Genomic DNA, 21,565 nt, shown 5'->3' with positions numbered 1-21,565 from the left:
TGTTTGTCTTTCAACCATCAGGCAGGAGACTACAATGCATAAAAACAAGAACGGTCAGGATGAGAAACAGTTTCTTCCCCCAGGCCATTATGGTTCTGAACTCCCTGCCCCACCGTATTCAAAGTGTCATCGGTTAATCTGTTCCGTACCTTACAATATTTAGTATTAATGCACTTTAGTTTATTTATGTGTGATTCATCTGTAGATTTTATCTTCACCTTCAAAGGTTCTGCATGTTATGTGTACTACTGTGCTTTACACCCTGGTTCGAGAAAACGTCTAGTTTCTATATACATTATGTACTTGTATATAGTTAAATGACAATAAACTTTACTTAACCTGACGAAACAGATTTAACAACATATGTCAGTGATAATAAACCGTATTCTGATTCTGATTATGAGACGTGCATAGCCTGTAGTAAAATGTCATTAGAGAAGTGCACATTGAATGTAGGAACATTGCTTCAAAGTTCAAAATAAATTTATTATAGAAGTACATATATGTGGACATATACTGTACTACCTTGAGATTCATTGTCTGCGGGAAAATTAAATATACAGTAGAATTTACCACAAACTACACATAAACGAAGACTGATAAACCATCAATGTGCGAAAGAAGACACATTGTGCGGATGAAAAGATAACACAGAGCATGAAAGTGCAAAGGTTGGAAGTGGTCTTAAAGTATTGGGGCAAGTGGAATCAATACTCCTCTGTAATGGAGACTGCAGATACTGGAGTCTGAAGCAAAATCCTCTTTTGCAGTATTTATTTACATTTTTATTGAAACATGGTAATATTTTATGTCTTGCACTGCACTGCTGCCGCAAAAGTGATTCTGATGAAGGTCCCTGTCTGAAATGCCTGTCCGTTTCTGCCCACAGCTGCAACCTAATCCGCCGAGGCTGTCCAACAGTTTGTCCTTTATAATGGTTGAAAGAAAAGTCTAGGGAGACTGGTGGCTGTGAACATAATAGACTGATTCTGCAAGAACTGTTTGAAAGACTGGGAAATATATTCAGTGTGAATACACCACACCGACGTTCAAGCAAGCTCCTGAAGCAACATAAATAAATGTTTAAGGATCTGATCACAGACACTAAGTTCACCAATACACTTCAGTAAGAGCGAAGCTGCTCAGCTGAAAGCCCAGGCGAGGACCCAATGCACTGAAACTTCAGGGAGCAACACTAACAAAACTGCGAGCATTGCTGTAAGTGGCAGTAAGTGATTGGCTGACAGTTCAGGTGTACCGTGGAGATTATAATGACAGAGCAGTAAACAATGAACAGTAGTTACCTCCAACACCTCAAGGCTGAACTTGCAGAAGCGGGTGTCTTAAGCACAAAGGCTTTGTACCATTTCTATTCAGCTTAACATAACAAAGAGTGCTACGGTTTATGACACTTAACTCAAAGTGGGTGGATTGATTCAGTCACAGGTCTAAATGAAAACATAACACCATTTCATCACCAGCACTATGAACGGCCAGATAACCAGGCTGTATACAGTGGAGACAGAGAGTGTGACACTATGGAATGCCACGTAACTGGGTTGTATAAAGTGGGGAGACGGAGTGTGACATCAGATTGTGGGGAGAATTAAAATGGAATTAGTGTTAAATCCGTGTCGAATACTGACAAGCCAAGAAAGAGTGGATGTGGAGAGTTTGTTTCCAGTAGTAGGAGAGCCTCAGTATAGAGGGACGTCCTCTGGAACAGAGATGAAGAGACAGTCCTTTAGCCAGAGGGTGGTGAATCTGTGGAATTCATTGCCATAGACGACTGTAGAAGCTGAGAAATTGGGTATATTTAAGGCAGAAATTGATTGGTAAGAGAATTAAGGGTTACAGGGCGAATAGGGGTACAGAAAAGTACATAAGTCAGCCCTGATTGAGTGCTGGAGCAGACATGATTGTCTGAATAGCCTAATTCTGCTTCTATATCTCATGTCCTTAAGATCTTATTGTAACATAGGAAATTGACGTGGACACAACAGTTCAAACAATTTGCTTCCTTTCTGTGCATCTCTGTGAGAGACCATCAGACGTAGTTATAAGGGCAGAATTAGGCTGTTCAGCCCCCGAGTCTGCTCCACTATTCAATCATGGCTGGTTTATTTTCACCCGCAATCCCCTTCTCCAGCTTTCTCCTCATAACCTGTGACACCCTGACTAATCAAGAACTTATCTACTTTCACTTTAAATATGACTTGGCTTCCACAGCCATCTATGGCAATGAATCCCACAGATTCACTACTCTCTGGCTAAAGAAATTCCTCCTCATCCCTGTTTTAAAGGAAAATCCTTCTATTCTGAGGCTGTGCCCTCTGGTCCTAGACTTTCACAAAATTGAAGACATACTCTCCATGTCCATTGTATCGAGGCTTTTCGATATTCAGTAGGTTTCATTTAGATCTCCCCTCATTTTTCTAAACCTCAGCGAGTACAGGCCCAAAGCTATCAAACTCTCCTCATATGTTAACCCTTTATTTCATTCTTTTATTTATTTAGCGATACAGTGTGGATGAGTCCCTTCCAGCCCTTCGAGCTACGTCATAGCCCTGACAACCCAATTAACCCTATCCTAATCGTAGAACACTTTACAATGATCAATTCTGGTTTAAAATGGCACTCTCTACTGAAGATGAGCAACAACTTATTGGTGGTTCCCAAAGTAAGAAATACAACTGCATACATTATTAATAACACTTACTCTGTTAACAGTTATGCTGAATGATCACTGCCAACAATGAAGAGGTGAGCAACAGCGAGGCTGAATTGAGGGTTGTAGTGTGCGGGCGGGTGCAAGACAGATTTGGAGAGAGGTCGAGGCACGTTCATGAAGAAGTGATCAGAGCAAGGTCGAGAAGTGGTCAGGATGGAGTTGGAGTGTGCGAAGTGGAGAAATGTCAGAGCAGAAGAGATTTTGAGCCCATCCACCTGAACCAAGATTAAGGTTTGATCTGATCGATCAAAGCACTGGTCTGAATTAGAAAGGTCAGGTACAGGCTGGAGTGTGATGGTGGGGTCCAGGCCCAGAGGGTGTCAATGTGACGGGGCCTGGGTCTTACAGTGATGTTTGGATGATCTAAACGCTGGGCTGGATGGATTGAAAAGGCAGGGTGTCGGGATGGGAGGCGAGGGTCGGGACGGCTCTGCTCGCCTTTCTGTGACGTTTGCTCCACTCTTCACTGTGTTAAGGCTCTGACTGTGGGCCTGCTCCAGGCTTTGTGTCTGCCAGATGTGCGATTTTTTTGCTCTGCTGCAGGGTGAACTGAGGCTGAGGCTGTGGGCCTTCTCCGTCTGCTGCAGGCTTCATATCTATGGACTCTCTTTCGTTCTGAATGCTGCTACTTGTCTTTATTCGCATGATTTGTGTTTTTTATCTCTCTCTCTCTCTCTCTCTCTCTCACTCTCTATCCACGCATTGGGTGGTTGTTGATCTTTTTTTACGGGTTCTTTCAGCTTTCATGCTTTATGGCTGAAGTTTATAGAATGTATATATACTTTGATAATAAAGGTACTTTGAACTTTGTTGAACTTTGAACTACCCAGTACGTCTTTGGACTGTGGGAGGAAACCGGAGCACTCGGGGTAAACCTCTCGATTCCATGAGAAGAAAGTACAGACAATTATAGAATGATGCCTGAAATGAACTCCGCATACTGGAACGTTCTGAGCTGTAGTCGCGCCATACTAATCGCTATCTCCTGTAGCGCCCAACTACATGATCAATTTACATGTGACAAACAAAACTGTTCTTTAAAACTGCTCACAATATTCCAAACATAGTCTGACCGATGACTTATAAAGCCTCAGCATTACAGAGAAAATTCATGGAAGGTTATTGAATAATGCTAGCAGAGCATTTGGCTGTAATGAATGGGAGGTACATTTGTCTGTCAACTAAACAGTAGGGCCAGCCAGTGGATGTACGGTCTGTCTGAAGTGCGGAACTAACTCACTCCCAGAACCACTAAAGGCAGGTGAGTGATCTAGGAGGCTGCTCCATTCATGACCAGAAACAGATGATGACTCTGCCATAGTTGGATGCATCAGCAAGGGAGATGAGGCTGAGTACAGGGCTACGGTAGGAAACTTTATCACATGGTGTGAGCAGAATTATCTGCAGCTTAATGTGAAAAAGGCTAAGGAGCTGGTGGTAGACCTGAGGAGAGCTAAGGTACCGGTGACCCCTGTTTCCATCCGGGGGTCAGTGTGGACATGGTGGAGGATTACAAATACCTGGGGATACAAATTGACAATAAACTGGACTGGTCAAAGAACACTGAGGCTGTCTACAAGAAGGGTCAGCGCCGTCTCTATTTCCTGAGGAGCCTGTGGTCCTTTAACATCTGCCGGACGATGCTGAGGATGTTCTACGAGTCTGTGGTGGCCAGTGCTATCATGTTTGCTGTTGTGTGCTGGGGCAGCAGGCTGAGGGTAGCAGACACCAACAGAATCAACAAACTCATTTGTAAGGCCAGTGATGTTGTGGGGATGGAACTGGACTCTCTGATGGTGGTGTCTGAAAAGAGGATGCTGTCTAAGTTGCATGTCATCTTGGACAATGTCTCCCATCCACTACATAATGCACTGGTTGGGCGCAGGAGTACATTCAGCCAGAGACTCATTCCACCGAGATGCAACACAGAGCGTCATAGGAAGTCATTCCTGCCTGTGGCCATCAAACTTTACAACTCCTCCCTTGGAGGGTCAGACACCCTGAACCAATAGGCTGGTCCTGGACTTATTTCCTGGCATAATTTACATATTATTATTTAATTATTTATGGTTTTATATTGCTACATTTATACTCTATTCTTGGTTGGGGCAACTGTAACGAAAATCAGTTTTTCTTGGGATCAATAAAGTATGACTATGACTATGACTATGAAGTAAGAGGAATAGTGAAGTTCCACAGAACGAATGCCAAAGGAGATAAGATCGATCTTTGTCATACACACACATTTCCTGATGAAGTATCAGACAACCGTCCACAGTTCAGATAATTTCAGCTTGAAGCATTAATGGACCAATGCCTGAAAGCACCATCTCACTTCTCCTTATTGCCCAGAACCCAACGGGCAAGTGGAAAGGCCAGTTGGTAGAAGGTCAATTGAACTTTAGTTTGTAGCATTTCTCCAAAACAAAAGGACATGGTACAGCCTCGCAGGGCTTGATCCTGACCTCTACAGTTGTGTGCATGGAAGTTGCATGTTCTGACTGTCACCATGTGGGTTTTCCCAGGTGCTGCTTCCTCCCACATCACAGAGACACATGGTTTGGTAGATTAATTGGCTGCTATAGATTACTCCTGGTGCAGGTAGAGGGGAAACCTCTTTAGAGGAGAAATTTCTTTAGCCAGAGACTGGTGAATATGTGGAATTCATTGCCACAGGCGGCTGTGTAGACCAAGTCATTGGGTATATTTAAGGCAGAGGTTGATAGATTTTTGATTAGTCAGGGCATGAAGGGATACGGAGAGAAGGCAGGAGACTGGAGCTGAAAAGAAATGGATCAGCCATCATGATATGGTGGAGCAGACTCGATGGGCCAAATGGTCTTTTCGGTTACTCGGTATGACGGGCATTTGGCAACAGAGAAACGTGAAGGGTAGAGGCAGAGTCATGGTTCCACATAACCACAATGTCCTCTAATAGTAATCACTGAGCATGTGTGGATCTCTTAGTTTCCACCCTCATCTTGGCCTCCACCTGCCTTTGTTGGTCCTGATCATAACAGGTCATTGATTACTCCCCCCTGCCTTCTCACTTTTACCATTCACCATTCTATTTCCCCTCTAACACCTTTTTTCCCCTCCCCTGCCCATTGCCTCCCTCTGATTCCCCTCCTCCTTCCCTCTCTGGCATGGTCCACTGTCCTTTATTAGATTATTCTTCTGCCCTTTACCTCTTCCACCTATCCCCCTCAGCTTCTGACTTCATCTCCCCTCCCTCACCCATCTACTTTCCCATTCACCTGGTCTCACTTATCACCTTATAGCTTGTACTCTTGCCCCTCCCCTCCACCTTCTCATTCTGGCTTCTGATCTCCTCCTTTCCAGTCATGGCCCAAAATGTTAACTGTTCATTTCCCTCCATTGATGCTGTATGCCTTGCCCAAGCCTGAGAAGACGGTAGTGAAAGCCTTCCTGAACCACTGCTTTCCATCTGGTGATAGGGATGAACACACCACAATGGGTATTGAGGAGGGGGTTCCAGGAATTCGTGACAATGAAGTAGTAGTGATATATTTGTAAATTAGACTCAGAGGGGAACAGGGTAATACTCCCTGTTGTCTGCTGCTCTTGTCCATAAGACCATAAACCATAGGAGCAGAAATAAGACCATTCAAGCCATGGAGGAATCTTCCTTAAGCTGATTAACTATCCCTCTCAACCCCATTCTCCTGCTTTCTCTGGTCACACCCTTACCAATCTTATGACATTAAAAAATTACAACACCAAGAGCCTATCAGTCTTTGCTTTAAATACACCTGATGTCTCAGCTTCCATGGCCGTCTGTGGCAATGAATTCCACCCACTGGCTAAAGAAATTCTTTCTCTTCTATGTTCTTGAGTGGGCATGAAGTGAGAGGCTGGAAGGTGATGGGTGGAAAAGGTAAAGTGCTGAAGAAGAAGGGATAACGTGTGGAACCATAGAAGAAAGGGAAGCAGAGTAGGGCGAGGAGAAGAGAATGAGTGAGAGGGGAGCCAGAATAGGGAATGGAAAAAAGGGAGGGAGGGAGGGGAGAGAAATTACCATAAATTAGAGAAATCAATGTTCATGCCATCAGGTTGGAGGCTACCCAGACAGAATCTGACATGTTTCTCCTTCAACTCAAGTGTGGCCTCATCATGGCAGTACAGGAGACCATGTGGATATGGAAATGGTAAGCCATAATGAAATGGGTGGCCGCCAACAATTTCCTTCTTATTTTCAGAATCAGGTTTAATATCACGGACATATGTTGAGAAATTTGTTCCCCCCCCCTTTCTTTCCAGTCCTGTTAAGGGTCTCAGCTCGAAATATTCCCCTTCATACATACTGCTTGCCTTGGTGAGTTCCTCCAGCATTTTGTGTGTGTTGCTCAAGATTTCCAGCATCTGCAGAATCTGTTGTGCTTAGGCAATGCATGCTTGTCTTGATAGAAAGCATCAAGAGTTATTTCCTCAATAGTGCACTGATGTGGCAGCCTAGGATTGCTGGATTGTGGGTGAAGGCAGGATAATGGTTACAGTCGGAAGATGCAGACGGTCCCATTCTGTAATGAAATGAATCAAGCCATGATGGAGAATTGTGTATAAAAGCAGTGAACTATTGAAACGTTGTATTGCAATTTGGAAAATCTCAATAAGCATGATGCATCAGCATTACTATAAATTAATCGCACAAGTTGGTGTACATCCTATTCTAATTTTTAATTTGCGATTTATAGGCATTGCAAAATACTTTCAAAGTTTCTTTCTGTCGTGATTGGCAAACAGCACGGCCAATCAATTACGGCCACCCCGGGAAGAACCGGGTCTACCGGTCTTCCCGACGTCTGAACATGTGGTCGTTGCCCATTGGCCAGAGCCGGTCGCCATGACGTTTCTTCCAGCCAATAACCTGCAGCCATCTGGGCAGCTGCGCAACCAAGCGTGCTGGGGAAGGGGGCGTTTGAATGACAAGAACAGAAACCAACCGAGGGCGGGGAAATCTCCCGCAGTGTGACTTTTGGCCACTCAAGGCAGCAGAAGCAGAAGGCGGGATTTAGGCGGAGGTTTGACTGACGTGAGTGGTATAAAAACCTTCGGCGGCTCCTCTTCTTTCCTGGTGGTTTCAATTGTGTCAGGTGTGATACGGTCGGTGCCTTTTCTGAACCAGTAACTCACTGAAAAAACGCGTCCTTTCTGAAGCAAAATTAGCAAGAACGATGAAGACCAGGTTGTTGTTGTGCCTGCTGCTGGCCGTGGCCGCCGCGGAGCCCAAGGTTTATTTTCAGGAGGAGTTTTCTGAGGGAGGTGAGTTGTGAGGGGAACGCCAGGCTGCCCTCACCTCGAACTCGGCCCTTTGCATCAGGGCCAGGCTTACCTTAAAGCAGGATTGTCACTCGGGTTTTGACAAATGCAGCGTGTGGCCTGTGATTCAGCAGTTCTGGATCCCGCCAGTTGAAGTTTTCTCTTTGGGGTTGAGATGGGGGAAGGGGTGGACATCATGAAACTGAAATGAACGGGGGGAGGGGAAGTGAGAATAATGGTAGCTTTATCAAAATTCATTTTTAAATACTTGTGGTAAGCAAAACTTCAATGATCGAAGCTGCAATTGAGCTTATTGAATTTAGTGAATTTGAAAGACTTAACCTCGCCTTGAGGTCACATTCACCTCCTTCCCTCTATTTCTTTCAATGTTTATAGTTGCATTACTTTTAATTTTTAAGAATGTTTGTATCTAAATTCAGATCCTGTAAAGTGAGGCTTTTAATTCCATTTTTGTAATCTTGTCCTCCATGGAGTGGGTTTGCTTATAGATATTTCTTCTACTATGTAGTAACTAATTCATTTAAATATGCTGAATTGATTAGTTTGAAAAGCTTATTTTGTTCAAGTGTGAAGCAATAGTCATTAAATTATATAGTCATTAACAGAGTAGATTCACTATCTCCTGGACTACTTGCTTCTGTTGGCCTAGAGGTTTGCCAGGAAGTTCTGCAAAGTGGGAGTTTTATCTTGATGGATTTTGTATGAAATAGACACTAAAGTAAGTTTTTATGTTGTAAAGGGTTTGGAAAGAGCTCTAGAAAGCAGAGTGGACTTGAAGATCCATAAGAACTCACATTCTAGTGCACTTAAATTAAAAAAAAACATTAGATAAAAGGAAAATCTAATATTACATGATCTGGCTTGGTTTGAAAAGATTTGGTCACCCTTTGTGTGACCATAGTGTGCAGAATTTGTCTTGGTTTCTCAGAACTCCTCTAAATTTTTTACCGCCATCGAAAGACCTCCAAGCAGCAGACTGGCTACATGCAACCTCACTCAACCTCTCTGCTGGGCAACAAAGTCCATCTTGGGAAATACAAGATGGCTGTTCCTTGTAGAGAGCAAAGTGGGACCTGCTCAGAAGCAGTAGTAGACTACTATGTCTAAATTATTTGATTTCCAATTTCCTGTTTCTTCTGGTTGCTATAATGCTCATTGGCTCTGGGAATAGTGTAACATTCCACTTCCTTGTGTTGATCAAAGTACTGTATTTGATGGAAGAGAACAGCATGGGATCAGGCCCCTCAATCCATGGTTTTGGAGAATGTGCTTTACCTGTGTTGTTAGTGGAGGCTTGGCTGAACTGATTAGTTTGAACTATAATTTTTGTATATCCTATAATCTTTCCCCAAGACATCCCGAGGAAAGGTGGCATTGGAATGGATGCCTAAGTGTGGGTTTACTAGAGGCATTTTGAAGGGGAAAGAAGTGAATTTAGTATTATTCCATGTTGTTTCCTTGTGTAGTATGAGGGCATTCAATCCATCACCTTCATGCCTGCCTTGGACTTGCCACTTAACCACTGATTTTGGGGAATTCCAAAATTAAGTGAAGTGTCATGGGTGTGATTTATAATTGGACTTGAGGTAATGCAGGTAGTGGTGACTTGAGAGTGGGGGATTACTTAGATTTTATCAATTGTTTGCTAAGTTTCTGGAATATTAATTGGTTTTGGAGCACACAATCTCCAGTCACTCTGAAATTGGTTGGGGTGTGAATGGTATGTATAGTGTTGGATGGGTAAAGGTTTTTCTGGAGGGAGAAAATAAATGGATTTTTGAAGTGAATCTGGATTTTCTGAAGTCAAAGCATTTGGTGGCATTCACTAAGAATCAGTCTGCTGAACACCCCTGTTTTCTTTCTCGACTTGTAGTTTCTCTTTCAAAGTTAGCCAGATCCTCAGGCTTTGACTGGTAATTGTTGTGGTTAAGACACATCTTCTGAAACCATCAAGAACAAGTGTCTGTTGCCTTCTGTCTTGATGTGTTGCACTGAGAGTGGCTTCTGTGGTAAGGTCACATGCTGTTGTAGACGTGTTAGGCTGATTAAATGTTGAGACTTGAACCAGTTGCAGATATTTCATTGATTTCTCTAACTTCTACTAATGCTCCTCCTCCCCTTCTTAGCCCATCCCTCCTTATTATTTTTCCTTTTTTCCTCTCTCTCTCTGTCCCTCTCACAATAACTCCTTGCCTGCTCTCCACCTTCCTCTGGTGTTCCCTTCTCCCTTTCTTTCTTCCCAGGCTTCCTGTCCCATGATCCTCTCCCTTCTCCAGCTCTGTATCCCTTTTGCCAATCGACTTTCCAGTTCTTAACTTCATCCCTCCCCCTCCTGTCTTTTCCTATCATTTCGGATCTCCCCCTCCCACTTTCAAATCTCTTACTATGTCTCTTTTCAGTTAGTCCTGACGAAACATCGACTGTACTACTTCCTATAGATGCTGCGTCCACCAGCATCTTGTGTGTGTTGCTTGAATTTCCAGCATCTGCAGATTTCCTCGTGTCTGGTGAAATGTAGTTACTTGCAGATAGGCATGTTGATTTCTTTTGAAGGATTTGGTGATATTTTTTTTTAAAGCAGAAAGGATGAACTAACTTTTGCAAGATGAGAATGTGAATACATTTTCATCCAGTTGGCAATGGAGTGGCATCAGCTCATGAATTAATGATTCACTCTATACTGAAGTGTCAGTGACTAGTCTTTTTATTGGTGATGTAAGCTTCTTCACAGCTTTGACTCCTGACAGTATTAAGCAAACCCTACCTATGCCGAGAACAAAAACTTTAGAAGTGTACAGCAGTTGGGGACCATCTGGTGAAGTAGTAGTTAAAACTTGCCATATCACAGTAAATTCAGTGGTAGCTTATCAGTGTCATTATATGAAGTCAGTTTGCCCTGGGTAATTAAGGCTCTTGGAATAAGAGCATGAAATAGGAGTTGGCTTTGGCCCTTCCAATTTGCTTGTTCATCAGATTATGGTTGGTTTTCCACCTGTGCTCCATTTTCCTCAGCTATTCCCCATAACCGTTTTTGAAGATCTTTACACCTTTGGTTAAGTTTTCTTTTAGGGTGACATGGTCTATCCCTCGCTCTGAGACATTAACATTGGTTCTGTACTTCGCCAGAAGTATCTGTTATCTGTCCTACCAAGCTTAAGCATTATGCACATTTCGGTGAGATTTGTGTCCTTATGAAAGAATATGGCCTAGTCTAAACAACCTCCTCTCAGATGGCAAACCTGCCAGATCTGCTGAATCTTTTTTGCACTGCCTGTGGCAATGAGAACATTGGTAAGAAATTGCATGCACATTCAGGTGTAATTTTGCAGAGAATCTAACTGTATTTGGATATTTTGCTGTATTGAAGTATATAATAAATATGATTAGCCGCCTTAGTACAGGTCGACCTTCTATAACCTGGCGCCATTGGGACCTGAGGAGTGCCGGATTAGTGAAAGTGCTGAATTACAGAAGGATCACACTAAGCAATAGCTAACCGCCTCATCATACCTTTAAAATATCAAGGATTCTAAGGTTCATTTAATATCAGAGAAGTGTATACAATATACATCCTGAAATGCTGTTTCTTCACAACCATCTACGAAAACAGAGGAGTGTCCCAAAGAATGAATGACAGTTAAATGTTAGAACTCCTAAGTCCCCGGGCTCCCCTCCCTCCCGAGTGTAAGGGACAGCGAGCAACAATCCCCCCTTATCCACCGGCAAAAAATAGTGCACCCACTACCAGCACTCAAGCGTGAGCTAAGCGATTGCAAAGACTCAGACTTGCAGTTACCCCAAAGACTACACTGCACTCGCAGTTACTGAGGGAATCCTCATTAGTTTCTTTTCCTTCGCTTAGTAATATGCTTAAATTCAGCAGGTCACCACGTCTGATCTGAGGTCATAGGCAGAAAAGAACAAAGTGCTGGCCGGGCAACGCCGGAGGACAGTGTGCGACTGCCGGCAGGCGGGCGAGAAGGCAGACCGACCCAGTGCGCGCCAGCTCCCCCGCTGTTGGTGGGTGCCGGGCGGCCACGCCTCAGGCAAATGATATTAGTATATGCAGGAAAACAAGCAGGAATCGCCTGTCTCTGTTTACAAGAGCGTGCCAACACGTGAACAGATCTAGAGCAGCCAAAACCATGCGCAGCAGATTGGTATGGTGAATTTACAGTTGCGCGGAAAATTTGAAATCAGTGCGGATTATCAAAGGAACTGGATTACAGGTAGTCAGATTAGTGAATGTCAACCTGTATTTGCATTTCCAGTGGTGTAGAGAGGCACTAGGTCTGTATGAGTGTTAATATGGAGCAATACAGACCTATCAGCTGCTTTTAAAACAAAATCCTACCTCTGGCATATCCCCCATACTTAAATCACTTTAAAATTATCCCTCACCTGTTTCTGCCCTGCCCTGGGAAGAAGTCTCTGGCTGTCCACTCTATGCCTCTTGTCAACTTGTACAGCTCACTCAACTCACCTCTCATCCTTCACTAAAAGAAAAGCCTTGGCTCACTCAACCTATCCTCATAAAACTTGCCCTCTAATCCAGGCAGAATCCTGTTAAATTTCTTCTGCATCTTCTCTAAAGCTTTCACATCCTTCCTATGAGGTGACCAAAACTAAACACAATATTGCAAATGTGGTCTAACCAAAGTGTCAGAGCTTCAGTATTACCTTGTGGCTCTTGCACTCAATACCCTGACTATTGAGGGCTAGCACCATATGCCTTTTTAATCACCCTCAACTGTAATGGATATCAACATCTTCCAACTTGTCGCTGAATTTTCAGAAATTACTCACCTGTGTGGATCCAAGTAGATGAAGAAGTATTTTAAAACATTATATTCAACTGCCACATTCCCACTTGTTCATTTAGCACATCTGTACCTTGAAGACTCTGCATTCTCCTCTACAGCTGCAATCCCACCAGATGTTGTATTATCAACAGACATTTTATGTCTTGTCCTTTGAGCCACTCTGTGAATAGCCAGGGCCCAGCTACTGATTCATGCCTTCCCTACTGCAGTCGTCTATGAGCCTGGGAAAGATATTTGTTCGCAGTCTGAATAACCACAAGAACTCCAACAGATTGAAGAGCATACTGTTGGAGTATTTTGGTGGGTCATGATGCATTTGGTGGCAATGTAAATTGACATTTGGATTGAGGGCCTGGTGATGTGGGTTTCAACTCAATATCATTGTAGCTCTTTTGCCTCCACATATGCATTTCATCAGCAGAGTTGTTTGTGTTCTGTTTTTAAACCTCCTGTAGATGAGTCAGGTATGGTACTAATGAGCAGAGTTGGGATGGATTTGTGTATAATAGATGTACTGTTTTTTGAAATAGACTGCTATCCAAAGTATATTATAGGCATCCATTAGTCTCATGAGACCATGGATTTGTGCCTTGGAAGGTTTCCAGGGCGCAGGCCTGGGCAAGGTTGTATGGAAGACCAGCAGTTGCCCATGCTGCAAGTCTCCCCTCTCCACACCACTGGTGTTGTCCAAGGGAAGGGCATTGGGACCCATACAGCTTAGCACCGGTGTTGTCGCAGAGCAATGTGTGGTTAAGTGCCTTGCTTAAGGACGCAACGTGCTGCCTCAGCCAAGGCTCGAACTAACAACCTTCAAATCACTAGACGAACACCTTAACCACTGGCCAAAAGTGTATTACGCCCTAAGTAAAAGAGCAGTACAAGGACAATAAAAATGTGTTGTAAAACCAGGCTAGGTAGTATCTATAGTGAGAGCACCAGCTACTATTTTGAATTTAAAAATCAGACTACAGATACTGAAAATGTGAAATAAAAATGGAAAATGCTGAAAAAGTTAGCAGGCTTAACAAAGGCTCAGCACCTGGAACATGATCATTCCTCTTGTCTGACTTGCTGAATTTTTCAGCATTTTATTTTAATATTTCAAACTAGTGTTTTTCTTTTAGCTGAGCTAGCCAGGTGTGACTGATTTTTGACTGGTTATTCATATAGGTTAAGTCAAGTCTGGAGGATGAATGAGATGTTGCACTAGGTATTGGAAGTGCAATTTCAGGACAATTACTTCCTGACCTGAGTATGTCCAGTATTTTTCCTGTACTGCAGCAATTTTTCCTTTTACTTTCATTATAAATGCAGCCTACTGTATTTATTCCCTGGATTATGAATGACCAGACTTGGAAATCTGATCTTGCATAAATTCCATATGCATTTACAGCATTCTTAAGCTAATAATGTTTCATTTTCATCATTAAAACTTAGTTTGCCTCAAAAGTTGAATTAAACATGAAGTATAGAAGTATTCTATGTATTTAACAAAATTTTTGATTTTCTTGTGATCTTGTATCTCCAGCTATTAGGTTCGTGACTTGACTGATAGCTTTATAATGGAAAATCTTATTGAGATGTCACCTAGAGGCCTGGCTAATATTCCACTGGAAATGGTTTAAGTGTTATCAATTCAGTAATGTGGAGCTTTTTTCAAAGTTTTTGTTTCTGATTTGTTTCATTGTGCAATAATGTTTCTTTGCAATAGATGCCTGGGTGCAGAGATGGGTTGAATCAAAGCATAAAACTGATTATGGAAAGTTCAAGCTGACTGCTGGCAAGTTCTTTGGTGATGCAGAGAAAGATAAAGGTGGGTGACTTTTTCATTTGGTTAAACTAGTTGTGTTCATTCATTGTCTTTGGGCCTCTTGTATGTTATAATTGCTGCCCTGTGATTTGTTGGGTATTACCATTAATCCCAGTGAGGGCTGTTATTGGATGTTTTTGGATCTGGGGCTCATTGGATTTAAGTTCAGTTGTTTTGAAGAATGCATAATGTTTCCCATCTGGAGTACATTTCAAGGTGGTATCCAAAGTATTAAGGTGCACCTAGTTTGAACTTGCTGCTTTTCAGCCTTGGTGTTGCTACCTTGTAATGTGCATTATGTTCATAGAGTACTGTTTTACAAGTGTGCTGGTGCAAAGAAGCATTTCCCTTTACTGAATCTCCAAATGAAATTTCCTTTCATGTGAACAAGTAACTGAAACTTGTGACTTGCTCTTGCAGTTTGCCTCAAACCTGTCTTGTTCACTTTTGTCATTGTTTCAAAGTTTAACGTACATTTATTATCAGTGTATTCCATATACAATCTTGAGATTTGTCTTGCAGGCAGCCACAAAACAGCCTACTATTTAAAAAAGCCAGTCAAACACCAAATATGTGGGGGGGGGGGGGGGGGGAGGAACAAATCGTGCAAACAATTAAAAGTGAGCAAATACACCCAGAATTAAAGTTTGCTAAAGTGAGTCCATAGCCATACAGCCAGTTCATCACTGCAGCCGATCCAGGAGACTGGTAGTTCTGGGCCATGGCTCATTTCAGCATAAAGACGAGTAAATCTCTCAGAGCAGCAAACTGAACGTCAGCTGCCTCCAGCCCTGACCGTTTCAACACAATGCTTATTGCTCTCACTCTCAGGCCCGTCATACCTGACCGTTTCAACACAGTGCTTATTGCTGTCACTCTCAGGCCCGTGATACCTGACTGTTTCAACACAATGCTTACCGCTCTCACTCTCAGGCCCGTCATACCTGACCGTTTCAATCTGGCCCTGTGCTTCATTGAGCCCAAGTTCCCTCTGTCCTGCCCACTGCCTCGATCCACCCTATTCTTGCTACACTGCAACCTTGCTGCTCTTTCAGGACTCCAGTTCACACTGCAAATGTCAGGTCATGCAGGCAGTTCAAGAGCATAACTCGAAATAACCCTTCGATAAGTTACTTTATCAGAAAAGAGAAGTTTCAGGCTACGATTGAAGTGATTGTTGTCCAGAAAGTGATTAATAGTTGTTAGTCGATTTGTTTGCTGTGTTTCTCAAGCGTCATCTTAAACCAAAGCTGGCTCCACTGTTGGCAATTAGAATCAGTTCGGGCCTTCACTTACCAGCTTCTAGCTTTGGAGTTGCTTTGTGTAATGGAAGCAGAAGTTCCTATTAAATGAAAACTGTTGCAGTTCATTAAGAATTGTTTACAGGTTCAGACATGGCTTGGCACAATTGGAGGTGCTGATTAGAGTACCACTGTTCTTGACAGCCCCTGGGGTTTGTGCAAGACTAACATCCACCAGTGTTTTGAGGTGTGTATCTGGGACCTGTTGCTTCTGCTGAAGGAGTAACAGGTGGGTTGATTGGGTACTTGCACACTTGCTGTTGGCTTTATGCTCCCCTTGCAAAGATTCCAAATCTCATACTTTTCTAATGTTCTCCCCTGTATAGAGCAGTCTTTTGGAAAGGTGGTGCTGAGAATTTTTCTGTTAAGTTTGTTTGTAAATATGCTTTTGCTCTTGTGGATCGTGATAGGAATTCGTGTTCTGCAATGGGACTGAAGGACATGGTTTTATGGATGTTCAGTGGGGTCTATTCTTGAATGCTTAATAAAGGAATTTGTGGCTTGGAGCAGATCTTGTCACATGTGAATTAAGTTTGTGTGATCTCAGATCTGGAGTCCAAATGAAGGTTGAATAGTTTCTCTTGTCCTGATGTAGCTCCCCATTTTGTTAAGGTAAAGAGCTGCAGTGAGGAAGATTGAGACTGCACTAATGGGTTTCCTGCTGTACTGTACCTAGGATCATTTAAGGATCAGTGACTTGTGTGATCCCTTTGGTAATTGACTTGGAAAATTCAAGGTCAAAAACAAATGGACATTAGCCAGAATACCTTGGTGCACTTGGGAAATCTTGTTATGAAATTCAAGATTTAAGTCTATTTATTATCAATGAATCTGAATTATACAACCATGAGATTTGCTTGCTCACAGGTAGCCACAAAGCAAGAAACCCAAAGGAACCCAATTAAGGAAAAAAAAATAAAATACCAACACTAGATGTGCAGTGATGGGAGAGGTTGGGAAGAATCACAAATCATGCTAACAATTGAAGTGAGCAACAACATTCCAAACCAAAATTGAGTCCTCAGATCTGAACCCTGGAGCAGCCCGGAGCAGTCTTCATAGCCTCGATGCCACGGAGAGAGGTGAACATTATGGAGAACGTGCAAAATTGGCTCTCGTCCCAGAAGTTAAAATGATTCTAATTGGAATTATCTCTAGTGAATTGATACATGGATCCAGTAAAAATTATAAATATAGTAATTATAAAATCAAAATGACCGGAAATTATTGAATACTGGTGCGAAGTGTGTGTCAGCTGAAGTGGTTCTGTGGACTTTATAATAAACAAACACTTGAACTTTGTGTTTAGATAGCAACAAACACTCCCTAATACATTTCTTGATTTTTGTGCTTGATGCTAAAAGTGTGTGGCATAGATGGGTAAAGCTGGTAACATCTTGGATCAACACTAAATAGCAAACATTCCTAAAACTTTAAGATTTCTGGCTCATTTGTGCTCATATCTCTAAATGTCTCATTTCTAGGACTTCAGACGAGTGAAGATGCCAGATTCTATGCACTGTCTGCAAGATTTGACCCCTTCAGCAATGAAGGGAAGACCCTTGTTATCCAATTTACAGTTAAGCACGAGCAGACCATTGACTGCGGAGGTGGCTACGTGAAGATCTTCCCATCAGATCTAGACCAATCTGATATGCATGGTGACTCGAACTACAATATTATGTTTGGTAAGTGATTCTTTAACATTTTCCTCAGCAGTCAAAGTGCTATGGAAGCCATTTAAAACTGGAAAGTCAAAGTTCCATTATACGTGATGCTGGAAATACTTAGCAACAGACAAAATAGCATTTATAGAAAGCTGGCTTTCTAGCTGATGTTTTTTCATCAGCTTTGGAAAAAACTATTAATTTAAAACATTGTTTGTCTCTTTCTATAGGTGTAATGTGACCCAATATTTAAAGTCATTAGTATCAGAAATGTTTTGCTGATGATCTGTTTACAGCCCATCTGTTTATAATTATGATATAAAAGTAGACAACCAGAAAGTGTGTGCATTTTGGAAGAAATCCTTCCCTGAGCACCCATTACCAAATTTGGTGAGGGTGGGAGGAGTCCAAATCCTTCCAGTAAATGGAATTCTTACTAATAAGAGTGAAAATGATTATTTGACTATTTATATTTTATGCCTCTGGTTATATTTTTCACTTGTACTGAATGCAATGTAGATCAAACCAAATTTGAACATTTTCGTGCTCCTGAAAGGGAAGAAGATCGAACTGTGTAGACCATTAAATACATTTCTTGGCTTTCCTAGTTAGCAAGGCTCTAGTTTTGCTGTGAAGTGGTTGAACAGTGAGTCAATCTTGTGTCTTTAAAAATGGCAGAGTGGGGATAATTGTTCACTGTTAAATTCTAGGCCCTGATATCTGTGGCCCAGGAACCAAGAAAGTCCATGTCATTTTCAATTATAAAGGAAAGAACCATTTGATATCAAAGGATATTCGCTGCAAGGTGAGTGAATTGTTCTGTTCTAAGTGATAAAAAATTAATTGTGGGTTAATGTTGAGCAATAGAATTCATCAGTATTGACAAATGAAGTCAGATTCAATATGTTACTATATCAATAGCAAGGATAGAATGTTGAGGCTTTATAGGTACTGGTGGGGAGCATTTTTGGGACCCTTGTTTAAGAGGATTTGCTGACATTGGAGAGGATTCGGAGGAGGTTCATGAGAATGATTCCGGGAATGAGTGGCTTATTGTGTGAGGAATGTTTGATGGCTCTGGGTCATACTTGTTGGAATTTGGAAAGTGGGGGGGGGGAGGGGAGAGAGATCTCATTGAAAGGCCTAGGTAGAGTGGATGTGGAGAGGATGTTTCCTGTAGTGGGGGATGGTAGGGTTAAGGGACACAGCCTCAGAATAAAGGGGTGTCAATTTAGAATAGATGAATTTCTTTAGTCAGAGGGTGGTGAATCTGTGGAATTTGTTGCCAAAGGTGACTTGGAGGCCAGGTCATTGGGTGACTGGGTTGAAAGGAAAATGGGTCAGCCATAATGAAGTGGAGCAGAATCGATGTGCTGAATGGCCTAATTCTGTTTCATTCCATGCCCTGTGATTCCCAGCCCTGTGTTCTGGTCTGCTTTTAACTTTTTTCAGGGATGGGTAGATAGAACTGTGGTCTTGTTTTGATTTTTTTTTATATATATTGACTTGATTAGTGAATTCAAATTGACCTCTTGTATCAGTTGATTTGAAATGTCTGGTGTAAGCAGTTGAAGTAAAATCAAATTCTTCACATGCAAAATGCTGGAGGAGCTCAGCAGGTTAGGCAGCATCTATGGAGAGGAATAAACTGTCAACATTTTGGGTTGAGACTCTTCATCAGGACTGGAAAGGAAGGGGCAGGCCAGGTTTTTTTTTGCGGGGGGGGGAGAGAGGGAAAGGAGTTCAAGCAGGCAGGAGTTGGGTGAGAGATGAAGGGAAAGGTGGATCAGGAGGGTTGATGAAGTACGAAGGTGATAGAAGAGGTTTTTTAAAAAAAAAGGCTGCAGGAGGCATCTGGGAAGAGTGGATCATGGAAGAAAGGGAAGAAAGAGGGGACCTAGAGGGAGGTGATGTGCAGGTGAGTGGAAAAGGAGTGAGGGAAACCAGAATAAGGAATGGAAAAAGATGGGAGAAGGGAAGAGAGAAATTATCAGCAATTGGAGAAGTTGATAATCATGTTTATTCACCATCTTAATTGGTATTGTACCAGTCAATACATAGATGATTTTTCATAATGACCAGATGAAGACAGTCTAGTGATAGCAGCATTGTAGTGAGGTGCATTTGGTACTTGTGTTCAAGGCCATCTGAAGTATCTTTCCTCTTTCCTAGGATGATGAATTTACACATCTTTATACCCTTATCATTCGTCCCGACAATACTTATGAAGTGAAAATTGACAACCAGAAAGCTGAATCGGGTAGTTTGGAAGAAGATTGGGATTTCCTCCCACCAAAGAAGATTAAAGATCCGGAGGCCAAGAAACCAGAAGACTGGGATGAGCGTGCTAAGATTGATGATCCTGAAGATGTAAAACCTGAGGTAACTAGGGCTGTTATGGAAATGGGATAAGGTTGCATATTTAGGTGGTGATTTCCATGCTACTCTTCTGTTTTTCCCTCTTTCCCATAAGGATTGGGATAAACCAGAGCATATTCCTGACCCTGATGCCAAGAAACCTGAGGATTGGGATGATGAGATGGATGGGGAATGGGAGCCCCCTATGATTCAGAACCCTGATTACAAGGTAACTGCTGAATTTGCTATTTTGTCACATCTACTCACCTATTCTGCATTGACATTGAAGTGTACTGCATGGCTGACTTGTGCAAAAATATTAGTCCTATATGCATCTTTCAGAACATCCAAAGCAGTAAACAGCTATGAGTTTTTGGAAATGTACCATTCACAATATGGTTCTGTTCCAGAAGCAAATGAGCAAATCTAGTTGTTTATGGGATGTGTTGCCAGCACATGGGAGAAATGTCTGCCCTTCAGAGTTGTGAAGGAGAATCATTTGTGATCCCTGAGATGAGAAATTAAACTGTCCCATTGACCAACTCCTGGTGTAAACCACTGAGAATGTGCTGAACCAGAGTTTTGTGCTTGAGCTGATGGAATGGGGAAAGCCTACAACTGATACTACATCTACATTTTTAATTTTCCTTTCAGGAATTAAGCATAATTTTTGAAGCATTTGACCAATGGGGGATATCTGGAAAGAAATTAACATTTCAGTCAAAGACCCTTTGAAAGAAAACAAGCTTGTTTTAATTTGCAGATAAAGCTACTTAAGCTCATTACTGGCAACATGGGCCTTTCCCTATCAGATGTTTGACAATTCTGTTATCCCTCCATCCTCCACAGCTTGGAACTAATTCTCGTTCCCAGTTCTGATTAAGTGTTTTGAAACTGAAATGCTAATTGTTTCTTTCCACAGTTGCTGCTAGATCTGTCGAGCATTTTTTTGACATTTACCATTCTAGATTCAGATATTTTCCCTTGATGCCAGTGTCCTGATGTCATGGTTTAGTGTTTTGAGTTGCAGGTTGAATTTAATTGTTGAGAGGTGTTTTTACAAAGGAGATATATTTGTAAGTTATAATGAATAGGTGGTGGTGATTAGAAATTTGAAGGAATTGCTACGATCAATTAAACTCCATCCAATTTCTCATCCTTGGACAAATGAATTTATGTTGTATATGTAGCTTAGATGAGTATCTGGTACTTAGTGACCTTCCAAATTGTCCAAAGCAGGGGTCCCCAACCTTTTTTTGCACCGTGGACCGGTTTAATATTGAGAATATTCTTGTGGACTGGCTGACCTGGGGGGGCGGGGGGGAGGTGTGTTCAAGTAGGGTTAAACTCAATTCAACATGTCTTTTACAGTTAGGGTTGCCAACTTCCTCACTCCCAGCAGTCAAATCCTGAAGGGTCCTGGCCCAAAACGTCGACTGTACCTCTACCTATAGATGCTGCCTGGCCTGCTGCGTTCACTGGCATTTTCTGTGTGTGTTGACGGGGCACTTGTGTTTACCCCCAAGAAAGACTACCATGACCACGAAGCCTTGCGCGGGCACCTGTGTGCGCAT

At 42.3% G+C, this 21,565-nt stretch overlaps 1 protein-coding gene across 1 annotated transcript in view; it reads left to right on the top strand.

Moving 5' to 3' along the window:
• Nucleotides 1–7,794: 7,794 nt before the first annotated feature.
• LOC140191085 (uncharacterized) overlaps nucleotides 7,795–21,565 on the top strand; it is a 98,007-nt gene continuing 84,236 nt past the window's right edge. The window contains exons 1-6 of the mRNA XM_072248161.1: nucleotides 7,795–8,014; nucleotides 14,567–14,668; nucleotides 17,451–17,654; nucleotides 18,344–18,438; nucleotides 19,806–20,015; nucleotides 20,107–20,220. Of these exons, the coding sequence (XP_072104262.1) occupies nucleotides 7,927–8,014; nucleotides 14,567–14,668; nucleotides 17,451–17,654; nucleotides 18,344–18,438; nucleotides 19,806–20,015; nucleotides 20,107–20,220 (813 nt within the window). The 5' untranslated portion in view covers nucleotides 7,795–7,926. The remainder of the gene's footprint in view (nucleotides 8,015–14,566; nucleotides 14,669–17,450; nucleotides 17,655–18,343; nucleotides 18,439–19,805; nucleotides 20,016–20,106; nucleotides 20,221–21,565) is intronic.

This window comes from Mobula birostris, chromosome 32, assembly GCF_030028105.1.
Source record: "Mobula birostris isolate sMobBir1 chromosome 32, sMobBir1.hap1, whole genome shotgun sequence".
NCBI classification, from domain to species: Eukaryota; Metazoa; Chordata; class Chondrichthyes; order Myliobatiformes; family Myliobatidae; genus Mobula; species Mobula birostris.
The sequence above is the reverse complement of the archived record's forward strand: the minus strand, read 5'-3'. Positions and strand labels throughout refer to the sequence as shown.